At 39.9% G+C, this 14,617-nt stretch overlaps 1 protein-coding gene across 2 annotated transcripts in view; it reads right to left on the bottom strand.

The window, feature by feature from the left end:
- Positions 1 to 14,617, bottom strand: part of EZR (ezrin) — a 53,716-nt gene that overhangs the window by 18,933 nt on the left and 20,166 nt on the right. For both annotated transcript variants that reach the window (XM_050949664.1, XM_050949665.1), the window contains exons 3-4: positions 11,246 to 11,329; positions 232 to 327 (exon numbers count right to left, since the gene is read on the bottom strand). In XM_050949664.1, the coding sequence (XP_050805621.1) occupies positions 232 to 327; positions 11,246 to 11,329 (180 nt within the window). The remainder of the gene's footprint in view (positions 1 to 231; positions 328 to 11,245; positions 11,330 to 14,617) is intronic.

Raw genomic sequence — 14,617 nt, 5'->3', positions numbered from 1 at the left:
ATGGGAATGAACCTCCAGTTTGCCAGACCATTGTTCACAGGATTCCTGCCACCCTAAGTCAACTGGTTCTCTTAAAAAAAAAAAAAAGGAAAAGAAAAAAAGCCACAAACATGGAGCTGTAAGAAATTAACAGCAGCATCTACAGGACTGACATCAGCAATTGATATCACAGCATGACTCTTACACCAGAAATTAGCCTCTTTTCAATAGTTAACCCAAAACAGCAATTACCTTTTTATCAAGTTTCAGCCAAGTCGGAAATCCTTTGTTGTCCATATACTGAAGACCAAAGTACCATACTTCGCGCAAGCCTATTGTCTTAACCACCTGAAACAAAATTAAGAGTTAATATACCCATAAAATGTCATTTGGACCATCAGCTCCCTCAGTTGAACCCCCACACCCTTACATCTAATTAATGTTCTAACAGGCCTCCCTTCTTCCCATCCACCCAAGGTTGCCAGCTTCAGGACCTCCAGTTGCAGCCCCTGACTGCTGAGCTAGTCCATCCAAGAATCAGATCTCCCAGACAGGGAAGAAAACAAGCCTGGAAAAAAGGAGGTAACGGAGCATTAGCTGCATATTTCAACTCCCAAAAAGGAGGGTGAGAACTGACTGATGGAAGGCACCACAGCAGCCAAACATGGTAGCATTTAATTTCAGAAAGGGTGACTACACAAAAATGAGGAAGTTAGTGAAACAGAAATTAAAAAGGTACAGTGCCAAAAGTGAAATCTCTGCAAGCTACAAGATACCATAATATAGGCTCAACTTAAAAGTATACCCCAAATTAAAAAAACATAGTAAGAAAACCAAAAAAAAAGCCACCGTGGCTAAACAAAGTAAAAAGAAGCAGCGAGAGGCAAAAAGGCCTCCTTTAAAAAGTGGAAGTTAATTCCTAATGAAGAAAATAGAAAGGAGCATAAACTCTGGCAAATGAAGTGTAAAAATATAATTAGGAAGGCCAGAAAAGAATCTGAAGAACAGCTAGCCAACGACTCAAGAAGTAATAGCAAAGATTTTTAAGTACATCAGAAGCAAGAAGCCTGCTAAACAACCAGTGGGGCCATGGGACGATCGAGATGCTAAAGGAGCACTCAAGGATGATATTGCCATTGTGGAGAAACTAAATGAATTCTTTGCATCCGTCTTCACAGCTGAGGATGTGAGGGAGATTCCCAAACCCAAGCCATTCTTTTTAGGTGATGCACACTGAAAAACATATTCCCAACTATACATATAAAAATGATGGGGTCTAAATTAGCTGTTACCACTCAAGAAAGAGACCTTGAGTCATTGTGAATAGTTCCCTGAAAACATCCACTCAATGTGCAGCAGCAGTCAAAAAAGCTAACAGAACGTGGAGAATCATTAAGAGAGAGATAGATAATAAGACAGAAAGTATCATATTGCCTCCATGGTACATCTACATCATGAATACTGTGTGCAGATGTGGTTGCCACATCTTAAAAAAGATATCTTGCAATTGGAAAAGGTTCAGAAAAGAGCAACAAAAATGATTAGGGGTATGAACTGGCTGCCATATGAGGAGAGATTTATAAGACTGGGGCTTTTCAGGCTTGGAAAAGAGACAACTAAGCAGGGATATGATAGAAGTCTATAAAATAATGACTGGTGTGAAGAAAGTAAATAAGGAAGGATTATTTACTCTCTCATATAACACAAGCACTAGGCGTCACCAAATGAAATTAATAGGCAGCAGGTTTAAAAACAAACAAAAGGAATTTCTCTCTCCACACAATGCACAGTCAACCTGTGGGACTCCTTGCCAGAGGATGTTGTAAAGGCCAAGACTGTAACAGGATTCAAAAAAGAACTAGATAAATTCATGGAGGATTGGTCCATCAATGGCTATCAGCCAGGATGGGCAGGGATGGCATCCTTTACATCTGTTTGCCAAAAGCTGGGAATGGGCGATGGGATGGATCACTTGATGATTACCTGTTCTGCTCATTCCCTCTGGGGCACCTGGCATTGGCCACTGTCAAAAGACAGGATACTGGGCTATATGGACCTTGGTCTGATCCAATATGGCTGTTCTTACGAACGAACCCTGTCTGAGGAGTGGAAAACCCCCACAAGAACTGTAGTAAGGTATATGGTTACTGAGAATGTTAGTGTACTCAAAACCATTTGACAGCAAAGAATTTAAAAAATACTTTATAATACATCAAAATAGTATATGAACCTCTCTTAAGGATCAAATTAGTGTTCCATTGTAACTGGTACCTTCTTAAAATCATGTAATCTATGAACTGCAGATATACTTGTTTCTCTGGTCAAAAAGGGTGACACTACAAATGCCAGAAACAGATTTGAGATTTAGACTGGGACAGCGTTTTTATTTTCCTTTCCTTGTTTATGGTACTTGTGATGCCACTCAGGGCACAGAGGCCAAGGTGTTTGCAGCTCAGATTTCTCATGCATGTAGGAAGGTAGTTTCATTAATACTCCACTAATTGCATTTTTATAAAAGTGAAACTCACGCAAACATCTTGTTAAATCTTCAAAGTTCAGATTTTTAAAATGCATTTAGGTGCCTAACTCCTATCTCAGTGGAAGTTATGCTCCCACAAAACTTAAAAATCTGCCCCCAGCAACCAAGGGTGGCTCCAGACCCCAGCACGCCAAGCGCGTGCTTGGGGTGGCAAGCCGTGGGGGGCGCTCTGCCAGTGCTGCAAGGGCAGCAGGCAGGCTGCCCTTAGCAGCTTGCCTGTGGAGGGTCTGCTGGTCCTGCAGCTTTGGTGGACCTCCCGCAGGCGTGCCTGCAGGAGGTCCGCCAAAGCCGCGGGACCAGCGGACCGTCCGCAGGCAAGCCGCAGAGGGCAGCCTGCTTGCCGTGCTTGTGGTGGCAAAATTCCTAGAGCCGTCCCTGCCAGCAACGGAAGACAAAGCCGCCTTTTATATTATATATTTTCATCTCATGAGTTTTGAGATTTGAATCGGGATTTGGCTGAGTCAGGATGGTAATACAGAAAACCTAGATCAAACCACAAAAATCCAGTAACTGGATACATGCATCAACTCACCATTGAGACCTTTAGATACAACTTAAAAAAAAAAAAAAGCGCACTTCCCATGGTCAAGATGGCAAGTAAAGGGTACTGAAGCAACAAATTCTAGAGTCTCATATTTATTCCAGATGGAGTAAGATGCTTGGTAGTCCTATGAGAGCCAACTAACAGCAGCATGCTAACTGAAAGGGGAAGATGAAAAAATAAGGTCACATACTAAAGCTATTTTTATTGCCTACAACAGTGTCACACTGCAGGGCCTAATCCTACTGCTCGTATTTGAGTGGTCTCTTAGCAAAAACCATGGCAGCCAATAGGAATACTCCATGAGTTAGGCAAGCAGAATTTGGCTCATTTTTGCAGTGATGAAGGACTTAAGCCTTGTCCTCAGTGTAATTGACCCAGTTTAAGTTAAAATCATGTTCAACAGAACTATATTTGAATCTACTCTCCAGCAAGGTTACAATTCATTTAAAAAGGCCTTTAAGTTCAAGGGTCATTTGGCTCTTTCCAGATCAAATAAAGCAATTATACTACTAATTTAAAAAGTCAAGACACTACTTTAGCTGATAGCTTACAATATTTAATTTATTTGTAGGACAGGGTTAGTCAATAGGTGGACCATGTGCCAAATCTGGACCATCAGATGCCTTTGAAAGGACACAGAAATTGTAATTACTTTTTTTTTTTTTTAATTTTCTTCTCTGGAGTCTGGACTCTGACTATATCTTGACCAAGAAATTTGTAGCTTAACAAAAAATAGTTGACTACCCCCTGTTGCAGGGGTAACCTAGTTCACCTTGACAAGCTATTACAAATGGTCTACTTGACAGATGCTGCTCCCTTACCTCTGGGGATTTCAAAATGTTAACTCCAGGCATCACAATCAAGATGGGTTTTCACAGATCACAAGAATGTGAAAATACTCTCACTCATACACCATGATGGTCTGTGATTTTAACAAGTCTCATAGAATTAACATTTGCTCACACTTTGCATAGGTACTTAAATTATGTGATGCGATATTTAAAAAATAAGCAGATGGTATGTAGCTTTATAACTTAGTACTTTTAAGATTATTTTGTTTGTATTAAAGGTATTGACTAGACGGGAGATCAGTCACTGATACAGATGGGAGTAAGTTTTGGTTAACTGATGTTTGATCAGTGTGAATGTACAAACAGAATGACACAAACTGGACTAAGGATCTTCAGTTTAATCACAAAAATTGTTTGTTAATTAAGCCAGCAGCTCTCAAAGTAGGTCTTGCCTTCCAAAGTATATTCTCAGAAGTTGTTTAGAGGAGGTGAGTGTGCCACTAACTTGATCCCATTCCATTACCCATAAGTTACTGTGCAGAAACTACTGGCTGTTTTTGAAAGATTGTAGGAATCCAGGATTGTGAAACTCCATGTACTGTAGGAAAAGCATGAAGACTCTGAATATGAGCCTGATCTAAAAGGAAAGGGGTTGGAACATTCATAGGCTTAACTATTTTATTAAAAAAAAAACCCACACCTTCACACAAGCCAGTGAAGTAGTTCCCAATTAAATAAAGGTTCAGAGGTCTGCCATACACACAGTAAGTTTGAAAAACAGAGTTTTCTAGTAATCCGCAGAGCTTGCACTACATGTATTAGAGCCTGCTCATGCAGATTTCAGTCTTACTCTGCTGCTTTCAGGTACACGTAGATTTACATGCTTGTTTGGGCTTGTCTACATAGGGAAGTTGTTTTGAACAGTGGAATAAACAGTCTATCAGTTTCCCCCATATAGGCAAACCCTTCACATTACTGCAAGCAGAAAACCAACTGATGTTCGAAAGCCTGAAAATAGGCTACTGGGGTAATGAATTAGGCCAACTTAAGATGACTATTTGATGTAATACTTCCAGTGCTCTACATTCTAATCGGACAGTAGAGATATTTCCCCTTGTCTTTTGAAATCTGTAAGTTTAACAATATCAAAGTCCTACTTAGAATGTTTACCAAAAAGAAAAACAGTGGTCTATAGCTGTTTCTCTTCTAGAATGTGGTGTATTTACAGACACTTATACAGACAGCCTAACTTGAGAGAATAGCATACATTGTGGCTCCTTTCAGCAGAAGACTACTTAAAGTCCAATTCTGCTCCAGACAGTGATTCTAAACATAGGGGTGGGGAGAAAAATCCATTCTCTCTGTGGATTTCTAGATAAAGTGTGCTGCCTCCCAAAATGAAGAGGCCTTCTGATTGCCAGTCCTGAAAGACTATATCATAGCTGGAGTTATCGGATTCCTTTCATACTCTCACATCACCAGCAGCAAGGGTTCTGCAGCCCAAGTTAGATGTGTTCGATAAAGTGGTGGCTTTTGCCAGACTGGAAATGCTCTTTAATCAAAACACTTCCTAAAACACACACGAAAAAATTTAATGCCAGTCCACAGACTGCGATCTTAAAATGGAAATAAGCTGGTACATTAGTAATGAAAACTGGGTTCACAGTCACCTTTCCTTTTAAAGTCTCCCATTGCTGGGCAAAGGCCCACACATATAATGGACTGACTGAGTAGTGATATTAAATCTCATGCTTCAGGATTTAAGCCAATCTAATTATTAGGGGTTAGGACAAGTAAGTGTGTGTGGGGGGGGGGGAAGGGGGGGAAGATGATCACACATCTGCCTAATGTAGGGTTTCTTGCCCCTTCCCCCAAGGCATCTGTTGCTGGACCCTACTGGAGACAGGATGCTGAACTGGATGGATCCTGGGTCTGGCAAGTCTTACGTTCCTAGTCAGTTTCACTGTTTCTACACACAAAATGCTAAGTCAACAAAATGAAAGAGCAGGAAAATAATCTCTCTCTAATCTTAGCTGTCACTTGCTACAGCATAAGGTAAACCCCCATCACACCACACACACAGTCTGAAGGTTTTAAGAGGATGATATCCCTTTACTGTAGTTTATTATAGATTTTTAAAAAATAAATACTAACTTTCTTTTTCTTAATTCATATAGAAAGCCTGCTTCTAGTCATTGCCTTGTTACAATTGCCCCTTACATTGTGCTGTTGGGGAGTCCTTGAGAGCCAACTTCTGCATGGACTATGGCAAGATGTTGGTAGACTATAGTTTTATTCTGTACAGCAGCTATTGTCACACAGCAGAGTGCCTCAGGAACCAGAAAAGATTCAGGTGTGGGAGTTTTCAAATAAAGATCAGTTTAAATTTCAATCCCACCCCTTCAAAACATAAAAACCCAACAATCTCTCAATGCAGCTTTTCAATTAGACATAGCTGAGTATTGCTGTTCACCTGCAGCCAGAGTTAACTGATTTCTGAGGGGGAACTGATCCCCAACTCTTGTTCTTTTTAATTGTTTAATGAGAGATGCAAAGAGTTGCTGGAACAGAGTATGATGATGGGACATGCGAGACTTTAAATGAGATCTTCTCAAGACCTTGTTCTATATTGGGGTAAATGCTGAGAGGGCTGGGGAGGTCCACATGTCTATGGAGAATGTATGTTAACATAATCCAAAACAGACACACTTATTTTTAATTTCCCTCATTTCAATGTGAGATTTGCAAGACCTTGCTACTTTTCCAGCAACAGACACTGCAAGACCATGTCAGATTAAAGAGTTTTCTGTCCCAGCATACTATTTCATTGGTATTTTATCCCAATCATATGGAAGACTGTTAAAAAGAACAGTGGGCAGGGGTGGGAGAGAAAGGTACTCCTAGGAATCTTGGTAGATGTAGTAAGTCATTGTAAGAGGTAGTAAACACTACTTTGCCACTCTTGTTATTTTTTAAACTTGTTTCAAGCTTATCATTTTTCACATCAAAGTTCAATTGTGGCTAAGAAAACTTGAGACTCTTCTGCCATTTATGCAAAAGCTAGCTATATTTAGTATACCACCACCTTGCTTGATTGTATTCTATGGATATACCATCTTGAAATACAGAGTTAGATACTTGAAGAAGTATCTTAAAACAAATCACTTCTGCCTGAAATATCTGACTTGCATCTATAGCAGGCAACACTAAAGATTGAGGATAAGATTTTTCAGTAGTTCCTAAATCATTTTTGAAAAAGTCAGACTTTGGAACTTTTGAAAGTTAAACTCTGAAAGAAATATATTCTCCTCCTTCCTGCTGCAACCCTCCTCTATTCTCTGGATAGCAAATCAAGCCAGATCTATAGGTAGTTACTGTAGATAGGTCATACAACTAAATGCTGCTTCAATTAAAGTTATTTTATTGGAGATTTGACAAACAGTCTATAGATTTCAAATCTAGCCCAGGTCTGTAGTGATCAAAAGAAATTAAAATTGTGTCATTCTTACAATAAAATGTGATATTGCAAGTTAGTTTTCAAGTACAGCAGTGATTGCAAGTCAGACCAAAACAAAAGCTACTCAGACTATCTTTTCTATAAAAAGGGAATCCGCACAGTTCCCACAAGACTGAGTTGGCTCTGGCCAACTCTTGGCTGAAATGTCATTCAAAGTGTGTTGACAACATTTGTACAAAGAATGCATGCTATTCAGCCAGTTCTGCCTACTTAAACTGAAAGACAGACTACACAGCCTTTTGTTAAAAGGAGCAGTAGAGGAGCAAAGAAAAACTGTTTGACCCAACTCATTCAACATTTTCTAAGAGACGTTAAGCTAATCTTGCCATTTTTGTGTACAGTTTTAGTCTCTTTCCAGGCAATATTAATGCTCTGTTGGCATACAGGAGGAGTCTTTATGATTACAAAGAAGTTCTCCTTCAAGCCAGAGCTGTGAATTCATCTCTCAAATATATAGAAGTACAGCTAGGTCTTTGTGAAAAGCAAGCCTAGGATAAATTAGGCCATTCTTGGCCTATTTCTGTTCTACCCAATCAATAAAAACTCTTGGGTATTACATGCACAAAAAGAAGGTAAGGTTTACAAAAATGCCACTTGCCTCAATCCAATCATTGCCTTGTTCTTGTTCTGAGCCATAGCAGCCCCACCTCCCACTAGTGACATCAGAGATGAGCTCATGCTGTTTCTTTTAAGCATATCCTCGGAGCAACAGCAAGAGAAGACAGTTTGGCTGCCCATGTTCTTCAGTGCCTAAGAACTATGTGTCTTGAAGAACCCACTGACACCAATGGCCAGCCTCTTTGCTTTGTCCTAATGCACAGGTGGATATGCCCTGTAAAAAGCAGTTACACTTAATATGCAAAATGCCTGACTCTTCTGGGGTCCTGTTACTCTGCAGCCAACTTATAACATCTGTCCCTCAGTTTCTTCCTTGCTTCCCCATCTGTACAGAATGGTGATAATACCGGCCTTTGGCAATTGCCTTAAGACTTGAATCAAGAGGTGTTATTGTAGAAGTCCAAGGTATTACTGCAATTCACGTGTGCAATATTTTAACCCAGATATTTAAAAAGATACCTGATACAAGTAAGCGTGTTCATCTTATGTATATAAACAGTAGAACCTCAGAGTAACAAACACATTGGGAATGGATGTTGTAACACTGAACAAAAGGTTATGGTTGTTTTCAAAAGTTTACAATCAAACATTGACTTAATACAACTTTACTGTGCAGAAGAAAAATGCTGCTTTTAACCATCTTAATTTAAATGAAACAAGCACAGAAACAGTTTCCTTACCTGGAGAAATCTATTTTTTTTTAAAACAAACTTCTTTTTAGTAGTCTACATTTAACAACGTACTGTACTTGCTTTTTTATTTCCATCTCCACTGCTGCCTGATTGCGTACTTTCAATTCCAAATGAGCTAATGTGATTGACCAGTCAGTTTGTAACTCTGGTGTTCATAACTGATGTTCTACTGTATAGTCAGTTATTAAAAGAATTCTCCTTAACACAAAACCCTGATACTGTCATGCAGGCCTATTAGGTCAACTTACAATCACTGCAGTAATTACTGTGGAGTTCATATCCACACTACCCTCCTTCTGTCAGTGGTGCACATTCCACCAACCTAAAACAGACAGTGTGGGGAGCCTAGGCAGCACCTGTGCTCTGGTGTGGAGTGTGGAGCCAGGACATTGGGGGCAGCCTGGCTGGGAGGGAGGAGGATTTTCTTGTCAATTTCATAGCTCTAGCCTGGAGCCGTGAAATTGACAAGACAGACAGCCAACAGCTGACATAAGTAAAGCAGCATCTACATGGACACTGTCACCCTAACTATACCAATATAAGCCCTATGCCTCTCATGGAGGTAGAGTTAGGCCTTGTCTACACTACAAAGTTTTGTTGGCAAAAGCTGCCTTTTGCTAACAAAACAGGAGAGACGTACACACTACAAAGCTACTTTTGGTGGCAAAACTCTGCTGTTTTTCCAACAAAATAAAACCACCTCAATGAGAGGCATAAAGCTTTTTGCAGCAAAGTCAAAGTGACAAAGCATCAGAGTAGACACTGCTGTTTGTTTTGTCCACATAAGTGGCTTCCATCAGTATCCCATAATGCCTGCTGTGACCGCTCTGCTCACTGTTTTGATCTCTGCTAGCCTGCAGGCATGAGCATCTCCCCTTTCAAAGCTACCTGAAGTATCTGACAGCTGAGCATGCTGCTCCATTTTGAGAACAAAGAGCAAATAATTAACATGGAATGCTCCTATTCTGCCCTACACTGGTGGGGAAGGGACAGGGGCTGGCGGGGGGAGACACTGCTGTGCTGCTTTGACATCCCTCACACGGAGCTCACAGAGCTGCCTGCTCAGGATGCGGAGCTGAGGAGGCTGTGGGAGAACTCGGAAGGAATCACAGTACCACAGGCAAGCAGGCATAGCGGGCTGCTTCTGGAGAGACTGTTGTGCCACCAGGGTCCAATGTGGGGGAAGTGTCCCTCTCCCTCAGGATAAGTCAGTCAGCCTGCTGTCTCCCCCACCCTAGACACACCGCTCTCCTCTCCCTCCCCACACACTTCAGTTTTCAACAGCTTTTTCAACCTAGTAGGATGTCCCTGGAGAAACCTGCATCACATGATGTTATACATGCCCCATGAGGCATTGTGAACTCTTCCCAAAACACCCTGCAGCCAGCTGCACAGTGGGATAGCTACCAAATGCACTGCTCTGTGTCAATGCAAGAACTGCTAGTGAGGATGCCCTCTGCCAATAGTGTGGACATGCAACAGCGGTTTTAATTAAAGCGCTTTAATTAAAGCGGAATAACTTTTGCTGACAAAACTTTGTGGTGTAGACAAGGCCCCATTATGTTAGTGTAGTAGGGCACTTATATTGGAGGAAGCAAGGCTGTAGTGTGTACAATGATATAGTTAGGTCGACATAAGCTGCCCTATGTTGATCTAATAGTGTACTGTAGCTCAGGGCTCATTCTACAGTATGTCCTTCTACATCATCAGTAGGAAGACAAAAGTCACTAATCTAGACAAGACATACCATCAGCTTAAGGTAAGACATTACCCACATGAAAGAGTTTTAAACAGCTCATTCTTCACAGGACAGCACATCAGCAATGGAAGAAACTAGCAAGGTGGCACAGTGAAACCTTTCTGGCAGACTCTACTATACCTCTGGCACCCAGAGAATGAAACTCAATATAAACAGAAAGATTCATAATCACTTGGAAATGGGCTTCACTAGAGAAATGTGCGCCCCGGGGATACTAATCACCCTCTCTCATATCCTTTGGAATATAAGCCATTACCATTGCCCCTTCATTCCAGGCTGTTATTGTCTTCTTCCCTTTGTAATCTCCTAGCAGGGACAGATGCTCAATATTTAAAGTCTCAGAGTGAGATTAATAATTATTAAATGGCTGAGTAATTTTGTAAGATAATGCAACCTCACAGAAAGTGCACTGAGTTCTAGCAGAGGCTCATTAGGGGGGTGATTATGTTCACAAATTTGTGTTTATTGTGTTCACCATACTGAGAGGACAACCCATGAGGGTCTCTGCTGGAGAGAATAAGGCAAATATCAAGAGCGGTAAAGGCTGGGTGAATGCACTGGTGGATATTTAACAAATAAATGGTATGTTTGTCAGTTATCGCGAACATAAAAAAATAGTGGCCAATTTTTTATTTTTTTTTTTTAAAAAGGATCTTTGCTTTTTTATTGTGGTTAAGTCCAAAGGCAACAGTCAGGCTTTAGAATACCCCATTCTGATAGGCCCTACACAAAGTCAGAAGAGAAATGGTTCATGACTGAAGAAGAACTTACAATCTAAAATGGTTTCACACACATGAAAAACTGACCTGGTCAAATAGCTGTTTGCCTGTAGTGTTGGGCTGGATGGCAAACTCCAGCTCCGCATCCACAGTGGTAACTCGAACATTGAGCTGAAGAGAAAATAAGTACAGTGATTTATAAAAAATATTGAAAAACCATACAACCAGTGTGAACTATATGTATATTTCATAGAACCAGTACTGTACATGTTTTTAAAGCATTATTTCCAGTAAAAAAAATTCTTAAAAAGCATCATAGGCATCTTCACCTCACTGAGGATGAGCATTAACAATGGCTCCAGTCTCTCACTCTCTCTTTATTTTTAAGAGACTATTTACATTTTAGTGTATTCCTAAATTAGAGTTTTGTGTTATCACGTAGACAAAGTTAATTAAGGGCACTGACTTATCCAGATTGCACCACAGGTTGTGTTACTCAGCCTCGAATTGGACTGGACTTCTGGTTAAATGAAAAAGCATTTTAGTGTTGATTGCTTCTGACCACAGCACATGGTGAGCAAGGACTGCACACTGCATTTAAAACACCCTTAATCCTAAAAGAATGTCATAATGACCAAATTAAATTTAGGAGTTTAAATTCAGCTCCCCTTTATGCTAGAACTAGATTTAACATAAGGTTTTAAAGGTAAAAGGCAACTGATTATTCTTCCAAGCCAATCAGTATTAATCCAATAAACATCAATTATGCTTATAACTGATCTACTGAGCATGTAAAAAGGCATTAAGGGAGGTTTAAGAACACTGTGGAACAAATATTTTAATAAATCTGACTGTTTATTTCAAAGGCAAAAGGAGAAAGGTGATCAAGAGTATAAAACAGAAAGGTTAGTACCGTATGCAGAACACTAGAGATATTCTACTAGTAACAAAGAAACAGTCTATTAATTTAAAAAACAAAACAAAAACAGGAAAGCAGCAACCAAGACTGCAGGAAGTATCATAAGGAGCAGCACAGTAATGGCAGCTCAGAAAAGGATTCTCTGAAGGTCTTATACAACAATACTGTCACCTAAAAAGTATTGCACTTTGCACACCTCAGGAAGACTCCTTCCACCACCCCCAGGGTTGCAACATAAATATTAGTAAGGGAGAGGTAATAAACCATGAGAACAAGAACTTGAAACCAGAGACAGTTTTGCTACACAAGATGAGGGAAAGGGGATGCAATGCTCTCCTCTTCCTTCCTTGTTCATAGACTCAGACTTTAAGGTCAGAAGGGACCATTATGATCATCTAGTCTGACCTCCTGCACAATGCAGGCCACAGAATCTCATCCATCCACTTTTATAACAACCCCCTAACTTATGTCTGAGTTATTGAAGTTCTCAAATTACGGTTCCTGGGGTCTGCAGACTATCTAATTTCCAGAGGGGTCCCTGCTGCCATTCAAAATTTTTTTTAGAGGTCCACAAATGAAAAAAAAGTTTGAGAATCACTGTTCCACCATTTGCTTCCTGTATAATTTGCATTTCTAAAATAATGCAAGGATATTTTTATTTACTAGCTACATACTGTACAGCTTGGTGTATTTTTCCTCCTCCTTAGGGTGAAAAGATGGACATGTCATTTTACAAATGCAACACTACAGAAAGCAAAACTAACAGACCACAAACTATAGGTGAGAAACTTGTATACCAGTGACATTTAAAAATATTTTTAGTCTGGGATTAAGAGGTAGAAGAGAAATATCTGTCCTTTTGCACAGTGTTTCAAGTTTAAATAGCTTTCATTACTTAAAATGAATGTAGATACTGGAGACCACCCTTGAAAATTATAATTTATATACGAAACTACACTTACATCAACTGTAAAATATTGCAGCAAAGAGTCCTGTGGCACCTTATAGATTAACAGACGTTTTGGAACATGAGCTTTCAGGGGTGAATACCCACTTCGTCATGCTCCAAAACGTCTGTTAGTCTATAAGGTGCCACAAGATTCTTTGCTGCTTTTACAGATCCAGACTAACATGGTCACCCCTCTGATACTTGTAAAATATTGACAATACTAATTTTAATGTATTTAATTACAAAATGGAACACCTTCGATTTAAAACATAAGACTTCCAGTGAGTTACCTAGGCTCCAAGAGTCATTAAAGTAAGTTATTAGAAAAATCTCTTCCTTCCTTCTTTCCAGTTATTTACCTATTGGAGAATCAACAGTTGCCACACCCCAGAAGCTGTCTGCTAGATGACTCAATGCCTTTAAGGATTTGTTCAGATAAAAGGATACTGTTTAAAAACAGTCAAGCACGAGAGAATTTTGCAGGTTCTAGATTTCTTTTCAACTGAATCTAAACTCTTATAAAACTTCTTTTCCATCCTAGCTTTAGTATTTGCAGAATTCTAGAATGCTTTAAAATGTGAGACAGTACTCAATTTCCACACTTAAAAAAAAATTCCTATCAAAAAGGGAAGGATTTTCCAACTCAACAATGTGTGCTGGGGTACCTAAGGGGAGGTGGAGGAGGGCACTGAAAGCTGAAAAAAAGCTCTATTTAGAAATGGTAAGACCAAGATTTGAAGATCTAACCCCTGCCAATTAAGAAATCTTCTTGCCCACTCCCTGCAACACAGGAAAGTCAGATAATATATTATATACTAATATCTCCTCACACCCTTTAAGGAATGCATACATTCCTAATCCTTACATACAATACAAAGCTGCAGTTCCTTTAGACTCTTTACACTTTTGGCTGAAAGCCACATTATGGGGGTAAAGTACATTTTTTGCAGACATTTTAGGGAGTCTGAAAGGATATTGTCCCTACCACTATAGAACTGAATCCTACTGCCTTCCTATACATGGCATTCCAACTGACATCAAGATACACTTCTTGCTTTAGTAGCAACTAGCGCATCATTACTGTATGAGTGGAGGGAATATTAAGAGTTCTTTAGCTCCCTAGTTCGAAAGAATATCAAAGATTAAGTACTCGAATAGTGAGATATCCTCCTGGTTATACTTAATTTTTAAGACGCTATAGAAACAACACACGATCAACTACTGCTTATAAAGGTCCCACATCTCTCATTTATTTTTAGTTGTTTGAACAGGGGTTAGCTGTAAGAACATAGTTTACATGTTAACAGTTTTGCCCTTTCTGCTCTCTGTTGCAGTGGGCTATACTGTAATGCTAAATATGTATTGGACTGGCTTCCTGGTTCATCCAAATATTAATTTTCCCTAGACTGAGACAATGAAGGGACTCAGACTAGGTTAGTGAACCCTCTCAGTCTGCATTTCAAAAAAGAGTCATGATCAACTAAGGGTAAGTCTATACTACTCGCCGGATCAACGGGTAGTGTTCGATGTATCGAGGATCGATTTATCGCGTCTCGTCTGGACGTGATAAATCGATCCGCTAATCGACGCC

This window comes from Gopherus flavomarginatus, chromosome 4 (assembly GCF_025201925.1).
Source record: "Gopherus flavomarginatus isolate rGopFla2 chromosome 4, rGopFla2.mat.asm, whole genome shotgun sequence".
Classification (NCBI taxonomy): Eukaryota; Metazoa; Chordata; order Testudines; family Testudinidae; genus Gopherus; species Gopherus flavomarginatus.
This window is presented reverse-complemented; position numbering and strand designations above follow the sequence as displayed.